This window comes from Prionailurus bengalensis, chromosome A2 (assembly GCF_016509475.1).
Source record: "Prionailurus bengalensis isolate Pbe53 chromosome A2, Fcat_Pben_1.1_paternal_pri, whole genome shotgun sequence".
Classification (NCBI taxonomy): Eukaryota; Metazoa; Chordata; class Mammalia; order Carnivora; family Felidae; genus Prionailurus; species Prionailurus bengalensis.
In genome coordinates this window covers 36352560-36370710 of record NC_057348.1, presented here as the reverse complement: position 1 = coordinate 36370710, position 18151 = coordinate 36352560, and the positions used below count along the sequence as shown (strand labels likewise).

At 41.9% G+C, this 18151-nt stretch overlaps 1 protein-coding gene across 1 annotated transcript in view; it reads left to right on the top strand.

Annotated features, from left to right (window-relative positions):
* EOGT (EGF domain specific O-linked N-acetylglucosamine transferase) overlaps positions 1 to 18151 on the top strand; it is a 38264-nt gene that overhangs the window by 9242 nt on the left and 10871 nt on the right. The window contains exons 6-13 of the mRNA XM_043587901.1: positions 811 to 905; positions 1247 to 1351; positions 5359 to 5465; positions 8941 to 9044; positions 14692 to 14784; positions 15136 to 15207; positions 15587 to 15673; positions 16194 to 16262. Coding sequence (XP_043443836.1) covers positions 811 to 905; positions 1247 to 1351; positions 5359 to 5465; positions 8941 to 9044; positions 14692 to 14784; positions 15136 to 15207; positions 15587 to 15673; positions 16194 to 16262 — 732 coding nt within the window. The remainder of the gene's footprint in view (positions 1 to 810; positions 906 to 1246; positions 1352 to 5358; positions 5466 to 8940; positions 9045 to 14691; positions 14785 to 15135; positions 15208 to 15586; positions 15674 to 16193; positions 16263 to 18151) is intronic.

Below are 18151 nucleotides of genomic sequence, written 5' to 3'. Positions count from 1 at the left end.
ATCTACAGTGACACATTTTGTGCAATCTGAATATGATCTCTTACCAACTATGGATTCCAAAACACCATGTGGGTTAAGGTTAAGGCCTTGTGTTCATTGGGAATTACGGGAAAACAGTAAGATGGCATTTAAATCCATAAATAAAATCCAGAGCAGATAACAGTTTTTGAAACTGTCCCTATTTCAGCACAAACCAGATTGGTTAAAAAAAAACAAAAAAAAACCAAAAAAAAACAGGCTCTGGTAGTTGACTCTTTTGCTCTTTTATTACAGTGATTTAAAAAACATTGCCCTTTTACTGCTGTTGAAAGAGAGACTCTGAGAAGTTTTATAGTTTGTAGAAAGCACCTCTTATTAAAATTGGCAACTGCCCTTCCAGCCTTCACTTTAATGTCTCTTAATGTGTGCATTCTTCTTTGTTGCATTTGGCTTGACTTTGAAAAATGCTTTTTCTCATAGCTGTGAGATACTGATGGCTCTGAGAGCTTTTTTTTTTTTTTTTTTTAGAGCACAGCAAAACCACACATAAAGCTCTTGGCCTTAAAATTTGAGATGATATAAATAGAACATTTGGGAGTTTTCCCAGTAACCTAAAAGTGTGCACACTGGCAAAACTATGCTTGACCAGAGTCTGCTGGGGAGGAGAAAAATGCATCAACAGAAGCAGGCTTTCAGAAGCTGTTCTCATCACGTGGTGTGGTTTCAGCCCGAACATGTACGTCCTGTCAATCTGTCTAGCAAGGCTGAGTGTGTCCTCGAAATGTTAATACCTGGAGTTCTTTTTTTTCTTTCTTTTCCACCTCGTTTCAGAATGACTCAAGTCTGGTATGTTCCCGTTATCTTCAGTACTGCAGAGCAACCAATCTCTATCTTGATTTAAGAAACATCAAGAGAGACCATGACAGGTATTTCAGTCGTTGATGTTAAAATCGAATAGAAATTTGGAAATATTTCTAGGTCCAGGGATGTGGCTTGGACTTGCTTCATAGTAATATGGCGATGAGGTAGGGGAATAGGTGGAGGATGGAAGCCCAGTCAAGCCACAAGCTGATCATTGTGAAGCTGGATTATGGGTCCATCAGGTTTCTATACCATTCTGCTACTTTTGTTTATGTTCGAAGCATTCTGTTATAAAGAGTTAAATTCTAACGAGGAACGGATTTTGTAAACCACATGAGTTACATCCTGTGTGCTTGAACAGTGATAAAATTTTTCAAACTCCGCTTAATTTTTTGTCATCCACCAGATTTAAGGAAGATTTTTTCCAGAGTGGCGAAATTGGAGGACACTGCACGCTTGACATTCATACATTGATGTCTCAAGGTCAGCGCAAAAGCCCTCTGCAGTCCTGGTAAGATTTAAAAAATATGTATATATATAAAACATATATATATTTCTAAAATATTTGCTTTTATTTCTGGCACTTGCAGACCTTGGAAGGGACTTTTAAATGGAAAATGTTACTTTATTTGTAGAAAATTTGGGATGAGCCTCCAGGGAGTGATGGCTACAGAGTGAATCTGTCAGTTGTATTTGAATTAAATATATGTTTATAAAATATTAGGAAGTATGATACAGGATTTACTGACTGCCAATGAAAGAAAAAAAATCTGTTCAAAAATGAAATTTTATTAACTCTTCATAATTGTGCATGTGTTTGGCGAACACATTTTTTATCTTTAAAAAAATTTTTTCTTTTTACATTTATTCATTTTTGAGAGACAGAGACAGAGTGTGAGTGGGGGAGAGGCAGAGAGAGAGGGACACACACACAGAATCCAAAGCAGGTTCCAGGCTCTGAGCTATCAGCACAGAGCTCGACGCGGGGCTCGAACCCATGAAATACGACATCATGACCTAAGCCGAAGTCAGACACTCAACCACCTTACCTTCCAGGCGCCCCAGGGGAACACATTTTTTAAAGAAATAAGTATTTAATGAAGTACGTAACAAGCATATAGAGGAGGGTACAGTTTGGATGATGAAGAAGTGAACCTAGCTGTATAACTCTTACCCTGGTGAAACACAGACCATCACCAGCACCCAAGACTCCTCTTCAAAGGGAAACCCTGCCCCGACTTTCAACACTTCTGATCAGCTTTTTGAACTTTATATAAACTGGAGAAAATATTTTGATTTAAAACATATTTCTGAAGTTTATTTATCTACTTTGGGAGACAAAGAAAGACAGAGCGCGGCAGTATGAGCAGGGGAGGGGCAGAGAGAGGAGAGAGAGAATCCCAAGCAGGCTCTGCACTGTCAGTGCAGAGCTCAATGTGGGGCTTGAACCCAGGAACCATGAGATCATGACCTGAGCCGAAATCAAGGGTCGGATGCTCAACCGACTGAGCCACCCAGGTGCTCCTAAAACATTTTTACTAATTCTTTGGTCTAATTGACCGTATCTAGAAATTAACAAATTAGGGTACTTTAAAAAAACTTTTTTTAAAAACTTTTTATTTGGAAATAGTTGTAGACTTCCAGAAGTTTAGATAGCGCAAGGAGTTCCTTCCCATTGTACCCCTATCCCAGCTTCCTCTAATGATGACATCTAACATAACCACAATGATCCAAAACAGGAAATTGACATTGTTGCAATAATATTAAGTAAACATATTTGAATTTCACCAGTGCTTGCATGCACTCTTTTTTATTTTTTATTTTTGGATGCATAATTCTGTGAAATTTATATCATACGTCTGTGTGCATGCGACCACTAACACAATCAGGACACAGAACTGTTCTGTCATCTCAAAGAAACTCCCGTGCTACCCCTTTAGTCTAGCTGAGCACTCAGTCCCAGCGTATATGTTACATTTTCCACGTGCCACCGAGCAATTGTCCAACAACAGCTGGCTGTCCTACAATTCAACTCAATTCTGACACCATCTACCCAGAGACAACATCAGATCCCACATAGGTTAAGAGCTCAGTCCCACAAGACTGTCCCCCCCGCCCATTTTAGACCCCAGTTACAAGCCCAGGGGATCACCTGTGCTTCTGACTGATCCATCGGCTGTAGATTGGGTTAGATTTTGCTAGAGTGGCTCAAGTAACTTAGAGAAATATTTTGCCTACTAGACTACCAGTTTATTCTAGAAGGATGTAGCTCAGGAACACCCAGATGGAAGAGTTGCATAGAGCAAGGTGTGGGGAAGGGGCGCAGAGCTTCTGTGCCTTCTCCAGGCACCCCACGTGTTCCCCAACCCAGAAACCTTCCAAGTCCTCTCCTGTCAGGTTTTCGTGGGGGCTTCATTACCTCCATGACAGTTGATTCAAACTCCAGCCCTTCTTTATTCCCCTAAGGTGTGGGGGTGGGACCGAAAGGTCCAACCCTCTAATAATGGTGATTCTGATTGGGTGATGTGGTGATTCTTCTGGCAGCCAGCCCCCAACCTTCGGGAGGTCGAAAAGTGCCTCATTAGCATAACAAAAGACACTTTCCTGGCTTTGAAATTCCAAGGGCTTTCTCCCTTGGCCAGAAATGGGGATGAAGACCAAATATGTATATATCTTATAATAAATCACAATATCACAAGTCACATAGCATAGTCTTATTTAATGTTAATTTTTGAGGCCAAACATTCATGCTCAGCAAATCCTTCAGGATAATAATCCGCCATACATTTATAGGGCATTTTACAGTCTGCAATGCAGTGTCTTCCTTAACTGAGGTTAAAAATCAAAATTCACCTGAGTTAACTTTGAAGATCCTAGTTGGCTTTATTCGGCGATTCATGAATTGGGCAGCCTCCCATCTAGCAAACAGAGAAGAGCTCCAAGAAGCTGTACAAAATGCTTCTGCTTTTATAGGCAGAAGGGGGCAGGGACAAGAAAAAGAGCAGATCCCTTCATCTTCCTGTGGGGGAGCTGGACTCTGTGTGGTAGATGGCCTTGTTGGTGCTGACCAGAAAATTACGGACTGGCTGCTTAAGACTCCGTTCCTAGAGAAGTTGGAAAGTGTAATTAGGTTAGGTATTAAGCTTCGGTTTGGTGACGTGGGCTTAGCACAAGTGACTCCATTTTGGGCCTCTTTTTTCTTTTCAACACTTAATGTGACTTTTGCAGTAGGAGTTCCTCTACTGCAGTGAGCTGTTTGATTACCTAGTAGTTTCGATATCTGATTTCACATGGTGGTAGTTCCCTCTGGTGTATTTATATTAGTAATTTATTGCCATGTAACAAATTACTCCCAAATATGCACTAGGGTATATTTTCATTCATTATCTATTTGATAACAAACAACTCCAAGGTTTTACAGTTTAGGACAACAAACTTTATTATCTCATGAAGTTTCTGATGGTCAGGATTTGGAGGCAGCTTAGCCAGCCGGTTCTGGCTCAAGATCTCTCACAAGGTTGCAGTTCAGCTATTGACAAAGGCTTAGCCATCCCTAGGCTCAAGTCGGCTTGGAGACTCTGCTTCTAGGCTCCCTCATGTTGTGGTAAGTTTCACTTTCTCTGTGTCTGGTGCCATGTTTTTGCCACATGGACCTCTCCCTTAGTGCTACTCACAGCATGGTAGCCGGCTCTGAGAGACAGGGAGAGAGAGAGAGAGAGACTAAGCACGTGCCCTAGGATAGAGGCTTCGGTCTTTGTGTACTCTAATCTCAGAAGTCATGTACCATCATTTCTGCCATATTCTGTTCATTGGAAGTAAATCACCAAGTCCGGCCCACACTTAAGGGGAGGGAGTTAATCTCTACCTCTTGAAGGGAGAAGTATCAGAGAACTTGTGGACCTATTTTTGAAATCACCACAATAATTCGGCATTGTGTGTATTTTAACAGGATTTGTTTGATATTTGTTTTACATCAGTTGTCTCAAAAATGAAGAGTTACAATCTTTAGGTTAATTATCTTTTGGCACATGCCCGTGATTATCTTCTTTTGTAGGGAAGGAAACTGTGCCATATGGTCTCCAAAGACATTTTCTGAGAAAAAGGCTTTACTTTCTAACGGGAGGCTTAGCTGTCTGCTGTCTTTCTGAGGCACTCAATAATTTTTGGAATGCCATCTGTCTTAGAATCCTAAAGTCTACCACAAGATCACAAGAAGGCTTTTTGAATCTTCCCACTTTACTGGTAGATTATTTAGCCAATGCATTGTGGAGGTTTCTTTTTTGTCTGGAAAATTCGTGCTTTATCTTGTACATGAAGCTGTCATCTTTCTTCCTTGTCTCAATCTTAAAATCATTATCAAGTTATATAAATGTTAGTAAGTTTGAGAAGTTCCACTTGTCTTCATAAGAGCATATTCTAGAAATAAAGTCCCCCTAATGAGCACATCCTGAGTTACAGTATTATAGTAGGAAGTTCAGGAGGATCCCTTTGAAACTATCTCCCAACTCTTAATTCCAGGTTTGCTGAGCTACAGAGCTATACTCAGCTCGCCTTCAGACCCATAGAAGCTGCTGAATGTGACGTTGTTATTGAAAAACCAACCTACTTCATGAAACTGGATGCAGGTGAGAAGTTAAACTTGCCTGTTATTTATTTGTCAGTGAATAAGGCATTGTTCCTTCTTTGATATGTGTATGTAGTGATTTCCTGTGACTTTCTGGGAGGCTGTGTGGCATTAAATAGTGGGTTTGCTTTTTGAAGTGGGTTCCTTCTCTGAAGAAGGGAGCTAGTTTGAACTTCCCATTATATGATACTTTTGGTATTTTATTTTATTTTGATTTTGATTTTTTTTAATTTTTTTTTTTAATTTTTTTTTGAGACAGAGAGAGACAGAGCATGAACGGGGGAGGGTCAGAGAGAGAGGGAGACACAGAATCTGAAGCAGGCTCCAGGCTCTGAGCTGTGAGCACAGAGCCCGACGCGGGGCTCGAACCCACGGACCGTGAGATCATGACCTGAGCCGAAGTCGGACGCTTACTGACTGAGCCACCCAGGCGCCCCGATACTTTTGGTATTTCAGTGGAGACCTGGACATTCGTATCAGATGACTCTATCAGAATCAAAAGATGAGAGAAAAAGGTCTATGGACACCTTCTGTAGCTAAATTTACCCCATCTGGTTTCTGCAATAACTTGATTTGTGTTGTGCTTCCTTAGAAAAAATTTAAAAGGAAAAGCCATGTATATATCGTGGGTAGGAGAGGAATGCCCTTGCTCTTCTGGCAGACTTTCTAAAATCCTTTCCATGACTGAAGGGAAATGAAAATTCGTCTGAAGTTAGCAGTGCAGTGTATTATTAGGGGCAAAAAGTTAGTTACATTATTTTCCCATTTGTACCTATAGCTTCTGACTCTCAGCTTTCAAGGACAGCTTTAACTTTGTGAACCAGTTGCCCCAGAGAGGAGAAACATGGATCGTGCTATATTATGTGTCTTATTATGAGAGAAAAAGATCATGGAGTGCCTGGGTGGCTCAGTCAGTTAAGTGTCCGACTCTTCTGCTCAGGTCATGATCTCACAGTTCTTGAGTTCAAGCCCCGCATCCGGCTCTGTGTTGACGGCATGGACCCTGCTTGGGATGCTGTCTCTCCCTCTCTCTCTGCTCCTCACCACTTGCTCTCTCTTTCTCAAAATAAATAAAACACAAATTTTAAAAGAGATAAAGGTTATTCTGCCATGCCATATCAAAATGCATGAGGGGCCGGGCTTCCAGTGAAATATAGAGAGCTCTCTGTCACAAATATTTCACAATTACTATAATGTATTGATCATATTTTTAATGCTTCTGTTTTCTGAAGCTGTAATTCTTATATAACAAAGCATTAGGTTCAGAAATCAGACCCGTTGTGGTTTTTGGAAGGAGAGGAAGTAAGAGTGCTGTGTTCGAGGTCCTGACTCTTGTTTTAAATATGCAAATTGAAAAGGGGCAAAGAAAACTCTGTGATCTGCCTGAAAAGAGGTGGATATGTATGAGCTGTTAAACGGATGCCCCTACTCAGGCAGTAAACTGGGTAAAGTAGGAATAATAGGCTAGCGTAGCCCCGGGCTGTTTCTTTTCCAATGTTTCTAACTCTTTTTCTTCTGACTACACCCTCATCCTGTTTCCCTTTTCACATTGACTCTTACTGTCAGAGAACGAGCATTTTACAGAACACGACTCATTGGGGGCACATTTCTTGAGAATGGGACCCATGTTTTCTCCTTCCTTGGCCACACTGGTCTGTGCTGCGTCCCTCAGTACCTGTTACAAACTTGCCGGATGATCCATGGGGGAGCTAATGTGTGCTGTGCGCTCATCTGGAAATAAGGATGTGTTGTCATAGAACCTTCTTTTTGTTAGTAATTTGAAAATGTGCTCTTTGCCAAATTGTTCTGAATACGTAAGGGAGTCTTTCCAAATACTCATCTAAGATTGCAGTCTAGGGGAGCCTGGGTGGTTCACTTGGTTGGGTGTCTGACTTTGTCATGATCTCACAGTTTGTGGGTTCAAGCCCCGCACCGGGCTCTGTGCTGACAGCTCAGAGCCTGGAGCCTGCTTCAGATTCTGTGTCTCCCTCTCTCTCTGACCCTCCCCAGCTCACACTCCGTTTCTCTCTCAAAAAATAAATAAACATTAAAAAAATTAAAAAAAAATAATTAGTTACCAGTCTAAAAATAATTTTTTTCTTTTTGTCTTATTGAGATGTAATTGACATAGAGCACTGTATAACTTTAAGATGTACAGCATAATGACCTGACTTCTATAAACTGAGTTTTTTACTCTTATTTTCTGGCACACAACATTATTATTCACCGTGGGAATGAAGTCAGAATATTTTATGATTTCTGCTTTTCAGAGTCACTGTTTTTCTTTTCAAATGCATGTTTAAAATTTTTTTTTAATGTTTGCTTATTTTTGAGAGAGAGACAGAATGCCAGCAGGGGAGGGGCAGAGAGAGAGGGAGACACAAGAATCCAAAGCAGGCTCCAGGCTCTGAGCTGTCAGCCCAGAGTCCGACGTGGGGCTCAAACCCACGAACCGTGAGATCATGATCTGAGCCAAAGGCGGACACTTAACCCACTGAACCACCCAGGCGCCCCAAAGTGCATGTTTTGAATGTCAGTTCTTGGAATTTCGTCCCCTTTAGATTTGCGCGTTGCCAGTTTGGACACTGGGTCCTGCATACCTAAGTCGAAAGAGTGCATGTTTGGTTTCTTTTTAATGACCGACTTACAAATTTAGAAAGAGCTGCACACACACTCCCTTCACCCCTGTTGACCCGGCAGGATCCAGGTTGTCTTCATTACAGTTTCCCTCTGTGCCAGGCACAGGGCCGGGTACTTGTAGGTACATTTTCTTTGCATTCCTCCTAACAAAGCTGGCACCTAAGTATAAGGATTTCCTGTTTCTCCTAGAGAAGCTAAAGCGTGGGGACTTTATCACCTCTTGTGAAAACCTTGCTCCTGAATGGCTGAGCTGGGATTCAACATGGTTCTTCAGACTCCAAAGTTCATGCTGTTTCTATTAGAACATGAGACACTCAGCCCTTTCAAATGGTAGTTGGTTAATATTTTCCCCAGAAGCAATGCTATCAATAGCGATTAAAAAGGAATGAAAAATACCGAAATGTTAAAAGTGCCATCATTGTCCATACTTCTATGGTAAATACATATTGCTTGATTGATTTAAAAAAATAAATGATCATAAAAAATAAAATTACTCTTTTTGGCCTTATAGTTCTACTGCATTTTGAGCTAAATAGACTTCTCTTATTTTTTTCTTGGAATTTACTGTTCATTGGTTACTTAGTGTATATAGGGGAAAATGCATTCCTGATTTCTAAATGGACAATTTTAAAGTGATTTTTTTGAACCCAATCATCAGTTAATTGAGGACTTCCCAAGTACAGATCCTTTCGCGTTTGGAAAAACTCTTATGTTTTTCTCCCAATTATTTTCAGCTAAAAGTCTATCACACTATAAATAGGTGGGGTGAATAAAAATTGTTTAATCCTTTGCTCTTTGGGGTTAATTAACATCGATTTCCTTTTTTCCAATACCAGGTGTTAACATGTATCACCACTTCTGTGATTTTATCAATCTTTATATTACTCAGCACGTTAATAATTCATTCAGTACAGATGTGTACATCGTGATGTGGGACACCGTAAGTAAGAACATGTTCTTGGCTTCAGCTTTTTTTCAAAATTTTTAACGTTTATTTATTATTGAGAGACAGAGAGAGCCAGAGCATGAGCATGGGAGGGACAGAGAGAGAGAAAGACACAGAATCTGAAGCAGGCTCCAGGCTCCGAGCTGTCAGCACAGAGCCCGACGCAGGGCTCAAACTCACAAATTACGAGATCGTGACATGAGCCGAAGTCGGAAGCTTAACCGACTGAGCCACCCAGGTGCCCCCTTTGCTTCAGCTTTGCCTGGGTCAGTAAATGTGTGAAATGTGATGTGGTGAAATGGAGTTTTCTAACCCACACACATTTAAATATACACACATGTACACACCGATGCAGATGGGTGTGAATGTGTCTGTGCATATGCATTTACATGTATGCATACATATGGGTATGTATGCATTTGCGTGTATATATCTTTGTTCTTTGAATTTTGGAATGAAGCCATGGAAGATTTATTTCCCCCTCTGGGAAGGTGAAGCCCCAGAGACCTGTGCTCAGTGTTTCTTTGAGAGAGACATGTGAGGACTGTCCTTTGCTTAACCTCTGTGACCTCCCACCTGACTCCCATGGGGAGATCTGGCCTCTGTTTTACCGTGTGGCCTCCTGTAATTACCAGCTACCTTTGCTTAACTGTAGCTTCCCTTTTCTACTTGACTGATGCTAGATTGTGCTGTATCAGGTCACTACCCAGGGCAAGTCTTAGGTATATTAGCACGGTCTTTTTTTCCCCTTCTCCTTCTTCCCTTATCTAGCCCCCCACCTACCAAGGTAACCCCCAGAGTTGCCCCAGTACACTCAGCTGGGAAATGGGATGATTCTGGTATCTCCCTCAGTATCATGGATGAACCATACAGTATGCGAAGAGTCACAGTGCCTGGCTCTGTGTGTTGTGTGCTCTGTGTGTTGACTATGACCATGGCAATGATAGGGAGGACAAGTGGTTTATGGTGCACATGAGAGGCTGCCACTAAGAGGTCATTAAAGTTCACCTAGACATTCCAACTCACAAGATGCTCGTAGACCCCCTCTTGGCACAAGTCTGTTGAGAACATTCTTGCAGGCAGGGCAACTTCAGGCATTCCTTCCAGGGAGAGTCCTTCCAGAAGCCTGAACAGCATAGCTCAGGTGCAAGGGGCGGGGATATTCCTAGGGCAGGTACAGACACTTCATGTCCCACAGAGGCCACTATCTCCTGCACCAGCTGTGTTGGTAGAGCTCCCAGGATCCCCTGAAGAGACAGCCAGCTCCAAGAGTCATCGTGCCCTTTCCCAGTCCAGACACATTGTACCCGTCAAGCCTCTTTTTAAATCGCAAACGGGGCGCCTGGGTGGCTCAGTCAGTTGAGCTTCTGACTCTTGATTTTGGCTCAAGTCGTGATCTCACAGGTTCGTGGGATCAAGCCCTGTGTTGGGCTCCATGCTGGGCTTATAGCCTGCGTAGGATTCTCTCTTTCCCTCTCCCTCTACCACTCCCCGGCTCATGTGTGCTCACACGCATGCTCTCTCTCTCTCTCTCTCTGAAAAAAAAAATAAAAATTAAAAAAAATTTTTAGAAAAATCACAAGCAGTGTTACTTAGAAACACAGTTGGCCCCTGCCATCTTCATTTCCAGAGAGAAGAGCCAGACAGTTAAACGAAGGTTAGATTCTCGTGCAGGATTTGGGGAAGTGTTTTGTTTTCACAGATACGAGGCTCATAGTGGAGCTGCGTAGAAAGGTTTCCTTTATCACTGCTCCATAGACTTGTAGTTTGATTTGAAGTCTGGGGAGAATTGGTTGATAATTCTTGGCATGTGAATAATGCAGTCTTTTGATTTTCTTCTTTGCAAGTATGTGTTTCCCTCTTGAGTTCCAGTTTTGCTACCATGACGGTTTCATTTCTTGAAACTGTTTTTGTGAGCAAAGTACGCAACAGTTCCTTTCTCTTTTCTGTCAGTGCTTCTAGGCCACCGTCACCAGCTCTCAGAAGCCCTGATGATTAACTCAGGGTTGTTGTGCCTTTAAAAAAAATTTTTTTTAACATTTATTTATTTTTGAGAGAGAGAGAGAGAGAAAGCGAGAGCGAGTGAGTGGGGAGAGGCCGAGAGAGAGGGAGACACAGACTCCAAAGCAGGCTGCAGGTTTCAAGATGCCCACATAGAGCCTGCCATGGAGCTCGAACCCACGAACTGTGAGATCATGACTTGAGCCGAAGTCGGACCTTAATTGAGCCACCCAGGCGCCCCTTGTTGCGCCTTTTTTAAAAAAAAATTACACCCTATGTTATATCATTGAATGCTCAGAACCCTCCAGGGAGTAGGATTTTTATGAACTTGGTTTACAGATGAGGAAGCTGAAGCTGTGAGCAGCAGGCGGGTGTTCTAAGAGAGCACAGTCAGCGAGGGGTGGAGTCAGGGTTCCAGGCCAGGCAGTCGGACCCCATCCTGTGCACTGAAACCACAGTGTCCTGTGTCCTCCCTGTGGTCCCCTGCACATCCTATTACGTTGACGGAAAGTTTTCTAGACACTTTCCAGAAGCTTCCTTATATCTTGTTGCCTGCTTTTCCATGTTTTCCTCAAGTGGACTGAGTTAAACTGAGCACCTTCTGTAGCCCTCCCCTTCTCTGCACCTTCTGGAGGGTGTAAATAGGATGCACGGCCACCATGAAGTCCCAGGTTACTCACTTAACTGGTAACTGGGCACGTGATGTCAGGGCAGGCTGACCACGAGTGGCAGGGAGGGGCAGGATGCATTTAGCTGAGCAGGGTCACCACCCTCCTACTACCTCCCTCTTTTGGGGTTAAGCATCCGGCTTTGGCTCAAGTCGTGATCTCATGGTTCATGAGTTCGAGCCCCACACTGCAGCAGTTAGTGGCTTTGGATCCTCTGTGCTCCTCTCTCTCTGCCCCCTCCCTGCTTGCATATTCTCTCTCTCCTAAAATAAATAAACATTAAAAAATAAAATAAATTAAGTCATGGGAATGTAAAAGAAGGAAGGAAGGAAGGAAGGAAGGAAGGAAGGAAGGAAGGACGAAAGAAAGAAAGAGAGAGAGAGAGAGAGAGAGAAAGAAAGAAAGAAAAAGAAAGAAAGAAAGAAAGAAAGGAAAGAAAGAAAGAAAGAAAGAAAGAAAGAAAGAAAGAAAGAAAGAAAGAAAGAAAGAAAAAGGTCTCTTCCCCTTCTTCTTCTTCTCCAAGTTCATTTCCCTCAACAGTAACACACTGCAGTTAACATGTGGGAGTCCCTTATAAGACTTGACTTTAGCAAATATGAAGATATCCTCATACAAAATCTATGTAAGGATCTGTATAAGGATATAATAAAATTTATGTAGGGATGTGTTTGTTTATATCCTTTGAGAAAATACACTCTCTCATATCCTAGTTTAGTATTATATCAGGGGCATCTTTCCCAGTGGGTACATTTAGGGTTATTATTATTTTTTTGTGTGTATGGTTACATGATATTTGGTAGATGCTAGGGATATCCAACACATGCCTCAGTGCATGTATCATGTCCTGCCACCCCCCAATCATATTTCATGTGTTGCCATTTTTTTTTTTTTTGCTACTTACTGAAACGCATTGAACATCCCTCCCACATACATGTGTCTTTATACACTCATCCCAGCTTTTCTGTAGGATGTATTCCTGTAAATAGACTTTCTAAGTCATAGGTTATTTGCATGTTTAAATTGGAGACATACACAGGAGGAAATTTTATGGCGTCTTCAAGAATATCCAAATATTATTCAACCTGAGACTAGAAAGAAGTCCTTCCCCTGTGGCAGATAATTTGAAGTTGAGGGATGTGGAAAAGAACCTTTTGGAGGTGGTTGTTACTGAATAATACATGATTTCCCTGAAAAGTCAGGATTGCTGTATTTTATTATTAAATTTTCCTTTCAAAGGTATCTTATTTTATCTGAAGTATTTTATCTCAAGAAACTGTCTCGAATCACTCTTTTAATTGCCCTTTATTTATTATTGAGCCAGAATAGGGACATTTCATTTTTGATGGTGTTGAGAAGGGCCTTTATTAGAATGGCATTGGAGAAACATCGAAGGGGAAAAATTTTTTTTTATCACCACATCTAACAGTTCTCAATAACTTTGAAATAACTCTAATATGTGCAACATAAAAATTTCAAAATCTGAAAAAAGAATTGCTATAATGATAAAAAGACATGAGCCTAATGTATAGCCAACTGTAGACCTTGCATCTAATCCTACAATACATAGTTCTTATTTCTTTTGGCTGAATTTTTCAATCTAAGTTATACCATTTTTAAAGAAACTGATCTCCTTCCTTTAGCTGAGGGAGCATGTAATTAATTTCTACTTTGCAAAAATGGAATGCATTTGGTAAATGTACTAGAAAGACCTATTTCCCCCTGAGAGGCAGTTGTGTGCAGAGGTTAAAAGCTTGGAATCTGGAAGCAAACCGACTGGATTTAATCTCAACCCTGCAAACATACCAGCACTGCCATTTATGCAAACTACTTAAATTTGTATCTCTGTTTCCTCATCTGTAAAATGGGGATAATGGTATCCCCTAGCTTATTAAGTTTGTGGGGTGTTAATAATTTTAAGTGCTTAAAAGCATGCCTGAGATGTAGGAAATATGCAAGATGCTATTATAATTATTATTACTCTTAATGTTAATGGGGAATTGTCACATGTTACTCTTTGGTCAATGAGGAGATCATTTCTTAGAAAAACACTCATCGGGGTGGGGTGCCTGGGTGGCTCATTCGGTTAAGTGTCTGACTTCAGCTCAGGTCACGATCTTGCACTTTGTGTGTTTGAGCCCCGTGTCAGGCTCTGTGCTGTCAGCTTGGAGCCTGGAGCCTGCTTCAGAATCTGTGCCTCTCTCTTTACCCCTTCCCCTCTATCTGTCTCTCTCTCTCAAAAATAAACATTAAAAAAAAAAAGAAAGAAAGAAAAGCATTCATCATAGTTTAATGTTAGGACTTCCAAAGCATTTTCTTGCTTTGAAATTTCTTCAGAAGTGTATTCCATTTACCCTGATTGTTTTTGCTTACTGAGCTATCCTAGTGTGTACAAATGGTGTCATATGTCTGTGATTTGGATAGAAGACTCACAGGGAAAAAACCCCACACCAACTACCATTCAGAGATGTGAGTATAAGAACAGATAGGGTAGAAAAACCAAATGTTTTCAGCAGACTAAGAGTATAATTGTGGTGATTACTTCTTTTTTAAATAAAAATTTTTAATGCTTATTTTATTTTTGAGAGTGAAAGAGAGCACATGCGGGAGAGGGGCAGAGAGAAAGGGAGCCACAGAATCCTAAGCAGGCTCCAGGCTCTGAGCTGTCAGCACAGAGCCCGGTGCAGGGCTCGAACTCACAGAATTGTGAGATCATGACCTGAGCTGAAGTCGGACCCTTAACTGACTGAGCTACCCAGGCGCCCCTTGTGGTGATTATTTCTGATGACATTCCATCAAATTAGGTATTTGCTCAGGCCCAAGATGAAAATCCGTGTTTCTTCTATGGATTTTTTGAGCTGGTTTAGCATCATTAGTTCTTAAGACTAACAAGCTTATTCGAGTATTTTGTTGCATTTTTAAAAAGCCATATTGCATCCTTCCATGGCCCTAACCTATTTTGTTTTCACTTTCAGAGCTCCTATGGATATGGTGACCTATTCTCTGACACATGGAGAGCATTTACGGATTATGATGTTATACATTTGAAAACTTATGATTCCAAAAGGGTACTGGAAACTTTCCTGAAATGTCTCTAAATAACAGTCATTACAGATGACTCACTCATCGAATAAATATTTAATACGAGTTTCTATTAGCTATTACCATTGATTTTTGACTTCGTAGTTGCTTTTTTTTTAATGACTAGAATAATTGTTTTTAACTAGGTAGCATTAAAAAACTTTTCCCTTTAACTTTTCCAAAATTATGGTTTTCACTTGAGTGAAATAGTTTGCTGTTCAAAATATTTTAATGCAAAAAAGATTAATTAAAATTTATTTTCTGTAATTTTAAGTACTATTTTGGTGTGGAGTGTGCAAATTGTGTTCTCTTACCTTGTACAATACCTTCATTCTTAGGTGTGTTTTAAAGAAGCTATTTTTTCCCTACTCCCCCGGATGCGATACGGGCTGTTCTATAATACCCCTTTGGTAAGCGTGTCAACGGGTGTTAATATTCATATTTATACACTTATTCTGGATAGATTTTTTTTTTTTAATTTTTTTTTCAATGTTTATTTATTTGTGGGACAGAGAGAGACAGAGCATGAACGGGGGAGGGGCAGAGAGAGAGGGAGACACAGAATCGGAAACAGGCTCCAGGCTCCGAGCCATCAGCCCAGAGCCTGACGCGGGGCTCGAACTCCCAGACCGCGAGATCGTGACCTGGCTGAAGTCGGACGCTTAACCGACTGCGCCACCCAGGCGCCCTGGATAGATTTTAAGATAAACGTTTATTTGTAACTTGAGAACATCCTAAATAGTAAGGCCGAATGGCTCATTGTAACATGAATTATTGTTTTCATGTTAGATATCTGGCTGTCAGAACACGGGATTATTCAGGGCATTTTCCCAGCATGTGCTGCACAGACTGAACATCACACAGGAGGGCCCCAAGGTAAGGAGTACATTATAGGTTCTGACTTGGGCCTGACTTCACCCAAAATAAAAACCAATGGCACCTTTGCAGAAAAAGAAACCAGCGGGAGACAGTGTTTTCTGGGGTTAATAATTTCTTGCCTGGAGTGAGTGATCCAAAATCAGATGTCACCAGCCTATGACAGATAAATAAGGGACAGTGGAAGAATGTACTTTTTTCTCCATTCTCTTTCTCCTGTCTTTCTCCGTATCTGCTTGCTCTTCCCCCAGCCCCCACCTAACCCACAAACCCCTGCTAAAAATTCCACCCAGCCAATCAAACAGAAGTATAGTAAACAAGTTTTGTCTTCTGTGGCTAAAATGGATGCAGTGTTATTTCCTGAGGGAAGTCTGAAGGAATCAGGCTAAACAAGTACTTGTTCCCTAAATATATCCTGATTGAGTTTCATCGCTTTGTGAAAATCACATTTTAGGTTCTAGTATTCATTCATCTGTGCAGGCATATACAGAATTATTTTGCCTTTTCCTTTTGATGACAGGATGGAAGAATCCGAGTCACCATTCTTGCACGGAGTACAGAGTACCGGAAAATTCTAAACCAAAACGAGGTTAGTTTTTGGTATGCGTTTTTAATACCATCATGTTGAATTTAACTTCTTATAACTAATGTGCTTAATTTTTTTTCACATTGCACTATATGCTTTGATTGGAAATTATTAGGTTTTAGCAAAGTTTGATGGCTATGCCCAGTTCACTTACTAGACTCCTACTGGGGGTCAGCAAACCACCAATTGCCCAAACTAGCTTCGCCTTACTGTAAACGTTTACCTACCACAACTCAGAGTGGAAACAGAGGCAGTAACTATCTCTTGCATCCTGCCTTTACTGCCATAGATTGCCAGACATTCTGCCTCTGTACAAACTAGCGGCAAAAATGCAAGAGTATCTTTTGAGAGATGATTGATGGAGTGTGGCAATACTGTGGCATCCAGAGGCAGACTAAGTTAGAAGAGTCTCCATTCTTTTCATGACTGTGTGTCCTGGAAATTATTCACCTCTTAGGTTTTGTACTTTATTTGGACAGCATCAGCTCTTAAATTATATTTAACTGAGATAAGATCACCATGCAAGGCCCTTGCCTATAACAGCCTGGTTGGCAGGTGTTCTCACAATAGTATGACTGAGTCCACAAAAATGTCTTGAGCACCTGCTATGTGTTGGGCTGTACTGTAGGCCCTGGAGCTACCGCAGGGGGCAAGACAAGTGAGATCCCTGCCCTCATGGAACTTATGCTCTCTGGGTGAGACAGACAAGAAATAAGTAAACAAGTCCCTAAGTAAGGTGATTTCAGGTAGTAGTAAGTGCCACAAAAGAAGTAAAACAAGGTGATGGGGTAGAGGGGCCAGAGATGCAGGAGGAAGGGGAAGCAGTCAGGTGAGATATCTGAAGAGGTGCTGTTGGGCAGAGACCTGATCGCTAAGAAGCCAGCTAAGGAGAGAGCCTCCCAGGCAGAAGCAGATGGCCTGTGATGTCCGGGCTTTAGGTGCTCCAGGAATGGAGAGATCACCAGGCAGCTGTAGCACAGCAGGAAAGGTGGGGGCGACCCTAGAAGAGGTCAGAGAAGTTGGGCAGGCGGTAGGGAGGTCCTATATCCTCTCGGCCTCATAGGCCTAGCTGAGAAAATGAGCGGGTTCTATTCCGGTGTGGGAGAAACCACCGTGAAGTTTTGGGCAGGGTGTGGTAGGCAGAATACCGGGCCTCCTCCAGAAGATGCCCCCATCCGAATACCTAGAACCTGTGACAAGATTAGGTTACGTGGCAGAGGGATGCTGAGCTTGTAGGTGAAATTAAGGTCGCTCGTCAGCTGGCCTGAAAGTGGGGAGATTACCCTGGGTTATCCAGCAGGGCCTGATGGAATCACAAATGGGCTTTAAGCGTTCTCCACCGGAGAACCATTGCCTCTGCCTGAAAGCTCTCTGCTTAGCTGGATTCTTCTCACTGAGCACATTTTAGTTCTGCACGTCCTTGAAAGTGGAAGAAGGAGACAGAATCCAGAAGGGAGTCATGAGGACAGAAGCAGGGCCAGAGGGATGCCACATCCCTGGCCTTGAATATGGAGGAAGAGGCCCCGAGCCAAGGAATGCAATGGCTCTTAGAAGGTGGAAATGAATTCTTTCCTAGAGCCTCCAGAAGGAGCACAGCCCTGCAGACAGCCATCTGTCTCACTGTTGGACTGCTGTCCTGCACAACATTGAGTGGGTCAGTTGTGTGGCCGTGAGCAATCGAGTCTGTGGTAATTTGTTGTAGCAGCTAATAGAAAATAAATACACAGGCAGAGACACGAACTGGCTTACTCATTTATTTGTAAACCACTTTGGCTGCAAGAGTAGGAACAGGGGTATCATTCAGAGCTGTCACTGTGGCCCCGGAAAGAGTTTGGATGAAGGTGATGACAGCAGAGATGACAAAGTAAATGGATTTAAGATCTGTCTCGGAG